General features: G+C 38.6%; 1 protein-coding gene and 1 pseudogene across 2 annotated transcripts in view; one reads left to right on the top strand and one right to left on the bottom strand.

Annotated features, from left to right (window-relative positions):
* Positions 1-13,431, top strand: part of HEATR5A (HEAT repeat containing 5A) — a 134,084-nt gene that overhangs the window by 55,031 nt on the left and 65,622 nt on the right. For both annotated transcript variants that reach the window (XM_066277674.1, XM_066277673.1), the window contains exons 17-19: positions 8,666-8,771; positions 9,388-9,578; positions 11,256-11,412. In XM_066277674.1, coding sequence (XP_066133771.1) covers positions 8,666-8,771; positions 9,388-9,578; positions 11,256-11,412 — 454 coding nt within the window. The remainder of the gene's footprint in view (positions 1-8,665; positions 8,772-9,387; positions 9,579-11,255; positions 11,413-13,431) is intronic.
* On the bottom strand, positions 12,674-13,144 carry LOC136333932 (protein mago nashi homolog 2 pseudogene; annotated as a pseudogene).

Below are 13,431 nucleotides of genomic sequence, written 5' to 3'. Positions count from 1 at the left end.
TTAGGAAAAATACAGAAAAAAAAAAGAGTGCTGAATCTTTGCTGCACATGCTTAAAAATGCAGAGCGTAATGCTGAACTTAAGGGTATAGATGTAAATTCTGTGGCCATTGAGCACATCAGGTGAACAAGCTACCAAGATGCAGCTCAGAATTTAAGAGCTCCCAGGCAGATTAACTCGTAGATGAGTCCTCCCTGCTGCATTGATATGGTCCTTACTGAAAAAGAAGATTGTTCCTAAACTAGAGGAGTAAGTTAACACAGAAGAAAAACATCCCAGAAGAAACAAGAACTTAGGGCCTGGGAATAAATTCAGCTCAAAATAAATGCTAATAAAAAGGAGGAGGGCCCTGGCCGGTTGGCTCAGCGGTAAAGCGTTGACCTGGTGTGCGGGGGACTTGGGTTCGATTCCCGGCCAGGGCACATAGGAGAGGCGCCCATTTGCTTCTCCACCCCCCCCCCTTCCTCTCTATCTCTCTGTCTCTCTCTTCCCCTCCCACAGCCAAGGCTTCATTGGAGCAAAGATGGCCCCAGGCGCTGGGGATGGCTCCTTGGCCTCTGCCCCAGGCGCTAGAGTGGCTCTGGTCTCGGCAGAGCGACGCCCCGGAGGGGCAGAGCATCGCCCCGTGGTGGGCAGAGCGTAGCCCCTGGTGGGCGTGCCAGGTGGATCCCAGTCGGGCACATGCGGGAGTCTGTCTGACTGTCTCTCCCTGTTTCCAGCTTAAGAAAAATACAAAAAAAAATACAAAAAAAAAAAAAAAAGGAGGTAAAAAGAACATTGATTTATGACCCATTGTCACAAGAAAAAAACACCGGTTTTCTGCTTAGATTAGGTCTCAGACTTCCTTACATTGGAGGCTTCATGAAGCCATAGGTCCAGGGAGATTAGTCTTCAGTTTGATGGATTTCACTTCACTCAAAACAAACTTTGGTTTTGAAAACTCAGAGTTTGACAGTGATTTCTCATTGAAAATAGCAGTGTCTTGCCTGACCAGGTGGTGGCACAGTGGATAGAGCACAGGACTGGGACGCGAAGGACCCAGGTTCAAAACCCCAACATCACCGGTTTGAGCCCAAGGTTTCTGGTGTGAGCAAGGGGTCACTTGCTCTGTTATAGCCCCCTGGCCAAGGCACATATCTCTCATATGTGCAATCAAGAACAACTAAGGTGCCGCAACAAAAAATTGATGCTTCTCATCTCTCTCCTGTCTGTCCCTATCTGTCCCTCTCTTTGTCTCTATCAAAAAAGAAAATTGCAGTTTCTTAATTGATAATTAAGGATAATACCCTTCTTGGAGATTAAAGAAATACTACTCATGTCTATCCAGAAATTTTAGTTTTTATCTGAGATACTAAAGGGAAGTGAATCTGGCCTGACTTGTGGCGCAGTGAATAAAGCATCAACCTGGAACACTTAGGTCACCTGTTTAAAGCCCTGGGCTTGCTTGGTCAAGGCACATATGGGAGTTGATGCTTCCTGTTCCATCCCCTTCCCACCCCCGTAAAATGAATAGTCTTTAAAAAAAATTAAACTTTAAAAGGAAGGGAATCTCTCCTATAGGCTATATTGGTTCACAGCTTACAAATTATTGACGGTCGTCATCCGTATTCTCTCTCCCACTCTCTCCCTTTCTCTCCCTCTCCTCTCTCCTCTCTCACTCTCCTTCTCTGTCTGCTCCCCCACCATACTAGACCAACAACAATGCATTTGACCAGATCTTAGATTTTATATCATTTTATCAGTGATATCTTCCAGAGAATACCAATTAGGTAAGGAATTTATCTTGGTCTCTTGATACGGATGCAGAAATATATTTGAGTCTTGTCAGCAGCACTTTCTGAGACCGATTTTTGGATAGTTTAGAAAAGGAAATAAAAATTATGTTGATTTTTAATAGTTTCATGTCATTTTATTTAAAATGATGGTAGCATTAAGGTATGCACACACACAGACTTTGAGATGTTTTTTCCCATCCTTAATTTTAAAAGATGGTGTTTTCCCCAAATGTTTTTATAGCATATAGCTACCTGTGTATACTGTAACTTATAAAGTTATGGTTATATTTAGTGTGACGTGTGACTAAATTAATAACAAATACCATGGCACTAAAAGATGAGAGGAAAATCACAGTGGTCTGGGAGGTTTAGAGGTGAACTGATGGAAAGGAGATCTGAACTAGTCTGTAACTACAATTGTATACAGTATATAATTAATTTAACTTAGTCAGATTCATACAGCTAATATAGTAGATGAAACAGTGGCCTTGTGGGCGAAAGATTTAAATTAATCATGTTCTTAAATGGTCTACTCTTTTTTGTAGATCTAAAGTAAAAAAGGAAAGAATAGTATACTTCTTACAAGTTTCTTGGGTTGTTTTATGATTTTATTTTTAACTTTTATTCTTTTACTGAGAGACAGACCAGTAGGGAGAGGGATGAGAAGCATCAACTTGTAGTTGCAGCCCTTTAGTGTTCCTTGATTGCTTCCTGTATGTGCCTTGACTGGGGGTAAGGGCTCCAACCGAGCCAGTGAACCCTTGCTCAAACCAGACCTTGAGCTTCAAGCCAGCAACCTTTGGACTCAAGCCAGTGACCATGTCTGTGATCTCACACTCAAACCAGCGACTTCATACTCAAGCTGGTTAATCCATGCCCAAGCCGGATAAGCCTGCATCAAGCCAGCAACCTTGAGGGTTTGAACCTGGGTCCTCAGCATCCCGGTCGACACTAGCCACTGCGCCACCACCTGATCAAGCTAAAATTACTTTATTATCACTTATCCTCCTCCATTTCTTATAATACAATACTAATTACAATAGCTAATATTTTGGTTTATTTTAACTTTGTGTTCTTATGATATATGAGCAGTCACAAGTATTGATTTGTAATAACATCTGTTTTTGTTTAATTATAAAAGTAATACATATTCATAGAAGAAAATTTAGAAAATTCAAAAAAGTAAAGTGTAAGTGAAAAAGTTTCTCACCCTGGCTGGGTTGCTTAGTGAATAGAGCATTATCCCAGCATACCAAGGTTTCAAGTTCCATCCCTGGTCAGGGCATGTACGGGACACAGTCACTGAGTACACAGCTGTAGTTAAGTGGAACAGCAAATTGATGCTTCTTTCTCTCTCTCTCTCTCTCTTTCTTGCTCTCTCCCCCCTTCTCCCTCTCTCTCTACCACTCCTTCTCCTTCCCTCCCTCCCTCACCACTCTGCTTCCCTCTCTCTCTTTCTCTCTTCTCTCAAATCAATGGGGAAAAAAGAGAAAAAGTTGAACTGACCCAAATTTTCACCTCTAAAAAAAGATTGATTTTATTACTCTCCTAGAGAAGTTTTTCTTCTCAGATTTATTGTCCAATTGTAATTCCAAAGAATGGTTTTTTATTTCTATTGTTTAAAGCTTATTGAACTTGGGCCTGACCTGTGGTGGCCCAGTGGATAAAGCGTCTACCTGAAAATGCTGAGGTCGCCGGTTCAAAACCCTGGGCTTGCCTGGTCAAGTTGATGCTTCCAGCTCCTCCCCCCCCCCCTTTCTCCTCTCTAAAAAAATGAATAAAATAAAGCTTATTGAACTTTAAAATGTGCTGGGTGGGTTTTTTGGGTTTTTTTTACCCACCTGTATATATTAAAATAATATACAGAATGAATATTTGAGTGAGGGGAGGTTTTGTTTAATATAAGAATTGAGACCTGATAAAAGCAAAATTATGTTTGGGCTTTGTTTTTAAGTAAGAAGTGGAGAGGCAGAGAGACAGAATCCCACATGTGCCCCAGTCAGCACCCCCCCCCAAGCCTATGGGGCGATGCTCTGCCCATCTGGAGCTGTTGCTCCATTGCTCGACAACCGAGCTATTTTAGTACCTGAAGCAAGGCCATGGAGCCATCCTCAGCATCTGAGGCCAACTTGTTCCATCCAAGATGCATTACATCTACACACCAGGTCGACACTCTACTACTGAGCCAATTGGCCAGGGCCATGTTTGGATTCTAACTAAATAAAAATAGTAGGCAGTAGTTTGGAGATTGTTTTAAAGAAGTGGTCTGGCAGGATACCAGATTAGAAAGGGGTTCATAAGCACCTATCAGCCATCTCCAATGGGTGTCATTAGAGGCCTAGTGGAAAGAAACTACATAGGTGGGAAAGTTAAGAAAACTTGGCATTGGTAATGTTAAAACAATAAATGTTTTAATGTTTAAAGTTCTAGAATGTTAACAGAATGCAGAAATGTTACTGATCTTATGCACATGTTATTTGTGGTTACTTTTAATATATTATTTGCACCTAACAGCAAAGAAGTAATTATTTAATTTACTTAATGATTGTTCCACTTTTGACTGCACATTACAGTCATTTGGACAACTTTTTAAAGTATAGATTCTGATTTAATAATGCATACTATGTTAGGTATTGAAAATTTGTAAAAACTCCTTAGGAGATTTGGATGTGCATCCAAGGGTAAGAACCACTGCTGCAAATGCTGTACAATGAAGTAGATTGTAAGTTGATGGAGAGAGAAGAAAAGTTGAAAGTTCTCAGTATTAAATTTTTCACCATTATGTACCCTCCCTGAAAGAAAAAAGTAAACCAGTATTTTTAAATGTTATATCTTTGCTGTTTACTCAGTTAACTGTGTGTTATTTCATCTAGACTCAAAACTTTGTTTCCATACCTAATTTTTTTTCAAGTGAAATAATTATATGCTTTAATTTATACTACTTGGAATACCAATTCAGTGTTACCAAAAACAAGTCATCTTCTTGGTTCCTCAGAAAATTCAAAATAGAACTATCTTATGACAGTGACCTAGTAATTCCACTTCTGGGTATTTAGCTGAAGAAACCCAAAACACTAATTTGAAAAGATATATCCACCTCTGTGTTCATTGCAGTGTCATTTACAATAGACAAGTGGATAAGGAAGATGTGGTACATATATACAGTGGATGTTAGTCAGCCATAAAAAAAGAATGAAATTTTACCAGTTGCTACATGGATGGACCTCAAGGGTATTATGAGTAAAATGACAGAGAGAAAAATACCATATGATTTTACCTAAATGTGGAATCTAAAAAACAAGCAGAACAGAAACAGACTCAGATACAGAGAACACTTTAATGGTTGCCAGGCGTGGGGGAGAATTCGGTTGGGGGGAATGGGTGAAAAAGGTTAAAGAATTGAGAAATACAAATTAGCAATTACAGAATAGTCTATAGGGGTGTAAAGTACAGCACAGCATAAAGAATATATTCAATAGTGTAGTCGATGACTATGTGTGGTACCAAGTGGGTGCTAGACTTATGACTTCGTACATCATATAAATGTCTTGCCTGACCTGTGGTGGCTCAGTGGATTAAAGCAACGACCTAGAATGCTGAGGTCGCTGGTTCAAAACCCTGGACTTGTTGGGTCAAGGCACATATGACAAGCAACTACTATAAATTGATGCTTCCTCCTCCTTTCTCTTTCTCTCCTCTCCTAAAATCAATAAGTAATCTCTTAAAATAAAAAATGTCTAACCACTATGCTGTATACCTCTGAAACTAATATAATATTGAATGTCAACTGTATTTGAAAAAAATGTATTAAAAAAAATGTCATCCCCACCTGACCAGTGGTGGCACAGTAGATAGAGCATCGACCTGGGACCCAGGTTCAAAACCCAGAGGTCGCTGGCTTGAAGCCCAAGGTCATTGGCCTGAGTAAGAGGTCACTGGCTCAGCTTGAGCTCCCCCTCATGAAGGCACTAATGAGAAGCTGTCAGTGAACAACTAAAGAGATGCAACTACGAGTTGATGCTTCTCATCTCTCTCCCTTCCTGTCTCTGTCTCTAAAAAGAAAAAAAGGAAAAGTCCTTTCCATCTTCCTGAGGATTCAGCTTGGTTTTCTTTGTTGTTTAGTTTGGTTCTTTTTTGAGGGGGGGGTATTTGTTTTAGGTTTATTTGTTTCTTTTGAGATCTCTGTTACGATTTGGGTTTAAAAGATGGAGTTAAAAATTGGGGCTCTGTCGGTCCTGACTACAGTCTTTGGTCCATAAATGTGGGCAAGAAAATAATTCAGGTCAAACTTAATTATGTTATAACAAAATTCTCAAGCTCTAACTTTGTGTGTTGTTAGTACTTTCAACATGATAGTTTCATTATAACAGATGATGAGGAGATGATCTAATAATGATGTTTGAGGTTTTTAAACTCATGAGCCTGCCCATATAGTTATCCTTTATTTCTCTTTGTTGTCACAGTTACCCTCCATAATCCTCCTGCAGGGCATCTTGGGCATAAATATATTCTTGAAACAAAACACCTTAAAGATAGTCTTAAGAAACAAGCAAAAAGAAAAAATATATATTTATATATATGTGATATATATATATATGTGATATATTTATCATGTTATTTATAATAAAAATTAGAAATGGCCTAAATGTTCCAAACTTAAGGAAATGGTTAAATCAAGTATTATATTGCTGGTATATATATACTGTTCACAAAAATTAGGGGATATTTTATTGCTTCATTTTGAAATACCCTCTAATTTTTTGAGCAGTATATACTACTGATTTCTATTTAAAATAATGTTTAGGGTAAAAAGTTATCAACAAAGTGTATACAGTGAGATCCAGGTTTGGAGAAATGATATTGATGTGCCTGGAGGTGGGGATGGGACTAGAACAGTGATGCCACAATGTTAATGGTGGTTCTTTCTAGATAGTAGAATTAAGGGTGAATTTTCTTCCTTGTGCTTTTCTGAATTTCTCAAATTTATTATGATAAACAGAATTAGCCTTGAAATAAAGAAATAAATATTTAGAACTACTATGGTTTTCCCAAAACTTTTAGTGATCCACCACAAATACTAAAGAGGCAAAGATAAATTATAAGGTTCTGTGCCTGCTATCAGGATATTTCACAACCCAAAAAATGATCTTAAACATTATTTCAGTTCTCCTGAATATGTGGGCTGGGGTGAAGTACAGGGCATATCCTTAATGAGATCGTTTAATATAGATGACATAACTTGGTGCTACCCTTAAAGTGAAGCAATATATTTTAATCCAATTAGGTCCTGTTATTAAGAACAAAACTTGATGCACGTTAACTTCTAAGACAGTGATGGGCAATCTTTAGAGCTTGGTGTGTCAAAATTCGCCAAAAAACTGAGCATAACTCTGGTGGTGTATCACTTCAAGAAAAAAAAACATAATTTTGTGATATTTATAGTTTAAATAACAAAAATGTATAATTGTAATATATAACTGTCTTTAATAAACCAAAAAATAATTATTTAACTTACCTGCTTCGTGACTTCTTTGTTCATCTGTCAGTTGGTTTCTTTTGTTGGTCTTGATATTATTTAACTTGTGTGGGGTGCTGTGAACTAAGATAAGTGAGGGGGAGGGGGAATTTTTTAACTAACCTGCCTATTAATGACTTTTTTATTGCTGAATTTCATTGGCTAAATTTTCAATTGAAGGTTGTAATTTTGTACACTTCAAGCCCAAGCAAGCGCTACCTACTTCATATGTCAATCTGTTTCTCTTGTTGGTTTTGATATTATTTACACTGAGAATAAGGTCTCACAAAAGTTCGTAGAGGGAAAAATTGCGAGTAAAGCCATTGCTATATTTTTCAGGGTGCTAAAAGTGTCTGGTAATCGGTTCTAGGCACTCCAAATTTCCTGTTCGTAGTGGCACTCCTCTTGATTCTCCAAGCGGCATCTTTCCAGATTCTCAAGCTTTGACCTCAAGTCGACAACACCTGAGCCCAGATGCTGTCTTAAAATTCTGCAAGTTGCATCTTATGTAAATTAAGATGGCTGGTGCTATTTCTAACTGTGGGAAATGGCACCCATACACAGGCCCTCGCCTCTCCCAGCCTCCCCCTCACTTATCTCAGTAATGATGGTCAGTTAGAAATCCATGACACCCCAGAACAGTAGATTGGATGATGGTTGCTGTGGTTATGTGGTTGCTGGTAATGGCGATCACAGGGCCCCCAGAGGTGCGTCCCCTACCGCATTCCGCTGCTCCCTGCTCCCCCGGCTGGAAGTGAGGTCAAAGATCCCCTAACAGCCTAACCGGAAGTCCCAGAACTAGATGCTCTATGCCGGAGTTCTGTTGTTTTGGCCTACAGACCTGCGGCACAGAGTGTCTACACTACAGCAAATGTTTTATCCCGGCTACTAGTAGCACCTGGCCATGCAGGAGCCAAGGATGAAACATCCTTGGCTTGCGGCCCCATACTTCTCTGGTATGCTGCCACATGTGGCCGCATGTCATCAAAAATGGCTACGCGTGTCAGTGCTGACATGCGTGTCATAGGTTCACCATCACGGTTCTAAGATATCCTTTGTTCAGAAAATAATTGCTGAAATAGCTGAATTTGCCTATGTAAATCTTTATTAAGTGATACATTCATTTGTTATTTTCATAAAATGTTTCTCCCCCACTATCAGAATAACACATAATCAGAACATTTTTTGCATTGTTTATGATACATTTTCTTTTCCTAAAATGTTTCCATGTGCCAACATTTTAGTAGTCCAACTAAAAAATGCAACAAAACAAATTAGCAGTAGATACTCAGTACTGCTCTTTGACTTACTGTATCTTGATTAACAAATCCACTATCTTTTCTATTTGCTTTTAAATATTTTATGTCTAATTTTAGGCGTCTCATATTGGAACAGCTTCTGGATGCTATAAAGCACACAAAAGGAGCTCGTCAGCAAGTAGTTCGGTTGCATGTTGTTTCTTCAGTTTCTAGTTTCTTGAAGGTAATTCTAGTTTTAAATTCACGTTTGCTTGATTTTCTTTTTTTAAATGTATTGTCAACTAAGTAAGTTGGACAAAAATTTAAAGGACTGTCACTTCCTCCTCCACCTCCCATTTTTCTTAATCTCCTAATGAAAAAGGTTTTGGATTTATAATTTCCCTTTTACTTTTTCTTCATCTAAAACTTGGTCAAATAGTTTTGGCTTGGAGCTGTGCCTTAACCTCCTGAGCCTAATATCCTAGACCAGGGATTGTCAGACTATGGTCTGTGAATCAAATCTGATTCATTGTTAACATTTGTTAACTTACTGTTTCTAAGTAAAATGTAATAGGCTTTATTGGTCATATATTTTACAGAAAATCACTATTAATATTCTTCTGAACACATAGATAATACAATGGTAATTGATCACCACATTGTTTACTTAGAGGTTTAAAATTCTAAATTACATTGTCAGAAAAATGAAATTACATTTGTATGTTCAGTTTTGGGGTTCTGATGTTGTTTTAAGTAGTAAACTAAGTATGACTATACTTGGTTAACTAGAATATACATTCCAAATTAGATAAGAAAATTCATTGCAATTGTAAGTTTGGATTGTTCTTTACATATTTTAGTATGTGGCTTGCTCCAAGGGAAATTTGGGTCCAGAAGAAATGAGAAGACCTGCCCTAGCATTGGTAATGGGAGCCTTGGAAAGTCCCAGCCCCCTGTTGAGATGTGCAGCTGCAGAGGCATGGGCTAGGTTAGCCCAAGTGGTTGATGATGGACCTTTTACTGCTTCGTTAGCTCAAGTTAGCTTTGACAAGTAAGTGAATTTATCATTTAATATTTCTAGGCTATGTGTCAAAACTGGGTATAAAAGTTAATACTGCCCTGCCTGCTTTAAGAACGTTAAGGTAAATGAAATAAAAAATATGAAAATAGTGAAACAATAACTACAAATAAAAGTTCATTGTTAGGTTAATACTGCATATATAGATAAAGGTATATTATCAGTGGTGGTAGTAGTACAGGTAGCAGTTTGGTCTTCTGGTCTTCTGAATATGTGTGTCTGATTTAGTTAAGAATTTGAAGTCTGCTCTGGCCGGATAGCTCAGTTGATTATAGAGTGCTGTCCCCATATGCAAAGGTTGCGGGTTCAATCTCGGGTCAGGGCACATAAAGGAACAGATGTTTCTGCCTCTGCCTCTCCCTTTCCCTGTCTCCCTCTCTTCCTCTCTCCCCCTCTTTTCTTTCCTCTCCTTCCTCTTTCCCTTCCTCTCCCTTATTCTCTTTTTCTTTTTCTCCCCCCTCTTTCCCTTCCTCCCCCTCCTTCTCCTTTCTTCTCCTTACTCCCTCCCTCTATCTTCCTCTACCTCCCTCTCCCTCTTTCTCTTCCCATCTCTCTCCCTCTCCTTTCTTCTTCCCCCTTCTCCTTCCCTCTCCCTTCTCCTTCCCTCTCTCTTTCTCTCTGTTCCTCTGCCTTCTCTCCTCTCTAAAATCAGTAAATAATTTTTTTTAAAAAGATTTGAAGTCTGGAGTCAGACTATTAATTTGGTTCAAATTCCAACTTTTCCATTTAATAGTTGGATACTTTGTAAGAATTACTTTGGCTATCATATGTGGTTTTCTCATGTAAAAAGGAACAGATGATAGGCCCTGGCCGGTTTGCTCAGTGGTAGAGCGTTGGCCTGGCGTGCAAGAGTCCCGGGTTCAATTCCCGGCCAGGGCACACAGGAGAAGCGCCCATCTGCTTCTCCATCCCTCCCCCTCTCCTTCCTCTCTGTCTCTCTCTTCCCCTCCCACAGCCGAGGCTCCATTGGAGCAAATTTGGCCCGGGCGCTGAGGATGGCTCTATGGCCTCTGCCTCAGGCGCTAGAATGGCTCTGGATGCAACAGAGCAACGCCCCAGATGGACAGAGCATTGCCCCTGGTGGGCATGCCAGGTGGATCCCGGTCGGGCGCATGCAGGAGTCTGTCTGACTGCCTCCCCGTTTCCAACTTCAGAAAAAAACAAAAAAAAAAAAAAAAAAAAAAAGGAACAGATGATAGTGTGAATCTCAAGATTGTTGGGAGGATTAAAGAACTAAATGAGAAGCACTTAAATTAGCACACAATACATGAGAAATTTTCTAATATTTCTCTTATATTTAATTTTAAAATCAAAGTTCTTGAGTTGAACTCTATATGGAATCAAAGTATCTCAGCAATGTGAATTTTTAAAATGTAATTCAATAAAGTAATAATGCCCTCCATATTAGTATGTATATCTCTGAAAGACATTGAAATTGTTGTTACTTAAATAATAATGTGAAGACATTTTTATTTTTGCATTGTTTTTCTTTGCAAGATACCTGGTTATTTCAGAATTTTTTTGTCGGTTAACAATAAATATATTTCTGAATTTTGGAACTATTCATACTAAAAGTTTAGCCTCAGTGACAGTATCATGCAGTAATTTTGCCTCAGTAATAATCATTTATTTTTATTTCCATAATCATAGACTAAAATCAGCAAGGGACATGGTTACCAGAACAGGCCATTCATTGGCTTTGGGATCCCTCCATAGGTATTTAGGAGGAATAAGTTCTCAACATTTGAATTCTTGTGTGGGAGTTCTATATACTTTGTCTCAGGACAGCACTTCTCCTGATGTACAGGTGAGTACCCTATGTGTACCCTTCTTGAGATTTGTGATTTGTACCTAATACAAATTATGTTTTATTGACCATTAGTAATTTATAAGTAATTTCCCTCTCATAATAAATATCAAAACCATTTTTAGCCATGATGGATTTTTCAAATTTAAATCTTACTATTTTTACTTCCCACTCAGTGTCTAAAGTCTAGTTCAGTATCTTTTTCTAAGAACGATTCTCCTTGCCATCTTAATGATAACATCTGTTATTTTGGAGAGCTTAATAGGTACCAGGCATTTTATTACATTCTTCTAAACATATTCATATAGTTAATCCTCGCAGTGATCTAGGGTGTATATTCCCATTATACAGAAAGAAAACTGAGGCTTACAGAAAATAAGTAACTCAGGTTAAAACACAAGTCATGGACTCTAAATCCACGTTCTTCACCACTTTACCGCATTGTTGTATATATCTTACCCATTCCTGTCAAAGTCATCATTTTCCTGGTATTTAATCAAATCTTTAAGGATTGTTACTCTTCCTGCTCTTTTACTCCTCTTAACTATTTCATGTGTGTCTTTATTTACTGTAATAGTCTTCTACCTGGTTGCTTTACTTTTAGGTTTTTTATTTTTATTTTTTTCAAGCTTGGGTAAATTTTATTGGAGCAAAAGTTGGCTTTTATTTACAGAATTTAATGTGTGTGGGGATTGTCTGACTCACTTGGACACAAGTGAAGATAACCAGTAAGCTTGTTTATGTTTTTTTTATTTTCAATTTGCATACAACAAATTTGTTTGCTTCACATTCATAAAAACCTCAATATTGTGAATGACAAATAAATCGTCCCCTATTAAATGTAAAAACAATCTTAATTAAATATAAAAGCAACTTTAAAAAACAAATAATTTAGATTTTTTTTTTCTTTATTGAGAGGAGGGGAGGCTGAGACAGACTCAGGCCTGCTCCCCAACTGGGATCCACCCAGCAAGCCCACTAGGGCGCACTGCTGTGCCCATCTCAGGCTGTTGCTTTGTTGCTCAGCAACCAAGCCTTTTTTTTTTTTTTTTTTAGCCCCTGAGGTGGTGGCTATGGATCCATCCTCAGTGCCCAAGGCCAACTTGCTGGAGCCAATTGAGTCATGGCTGCAAGAGGGGAAGAGAGAGAGAGAAAAAGAGAAAGAGAAGGGTAGGGGGAGGGGTAGAGAAGCAGATGGTCGCTTCTCTTGTGTGTCCTGACCAGAATCGAACCCGAGACTTTGACACTCCAGCCCAATGCTCTACCACTGAGCCAACCAGCCAGGGAAGATTAAAATATAATTCTTGAAATATAATTTAGTAAGACTAAAAATTAAACATTTTAGGTCATGTACCAAACAGTAAAATTACTCGAAGGCCTTCAGGGTCCTTTGACTGATTTTTATCAATAAGAGAACCTATTTTCGATATAGTAAAAGAAATGTGTTCATCTCCAATTCTAATTCAATCTTCTGTCAGCCAACACTATCAGGGCGAGGCCACAAAGCATCATCTTTTATAACTTCATTGTCATCAATAATTCTCTTCAGTTCTTCCATTACACTCTTGAGTACGTAAGCCTCTTTTCTGATCATGACATGATTTTTGTAATTGCTGTTGTTAGCATATCTAAGATTTCCTTCCAGCCCAAACTCAAATTCCAGAAACTTGTGTCCAAACTTGCCTTTGTGCTCTGCATAATAATGCAGCTAGAAATCACCGACCAAAGCCATTTTTGTTCCTAGAAACCCTCTGAATTCATCCAGTATGCCACTGAGTACCTGGCAGTGACCAGGTTCATTTCAACTCCCCCTCATGTGAAACCAGATTTGTTTCCCTGACAGACTTACCTTTTCACTTCCCTATTGAGAAACTGAAAACTGCTCATGGCTTCCTAAATCAATGTCTCATTCAGGTTTCATCAACCGACCCAGGAACCTGCTCTCTTATTACCCCAAAGTGTTGGTATTCTACTATACAGATGATCTTCCTACTTTTATCCCACACATGTCACTCTCAT

The sequence above is a fragment of the Saccopteryx bilineata genome, chromosome 4 (assembly GCF_036850765.1).
Source record: "Saccopteryx bilineata isolate mSacBil1 chromosome 4, mSacBil1_pri_phased_curated, whole genome shotgun sequence".
Classification (NCBI taxonomy): domain Eukaryota; kingdom Metazoa; phylum Chordata; class Mammalia; order Chiroptera; family Emballonuridae; genus Saccopteryx; species Saccopteryx bilineata.
Note: the sequence above shows the minus strand (reverse complement) of the source record. Positions and strands in the feature narration are given on the sequence as shown.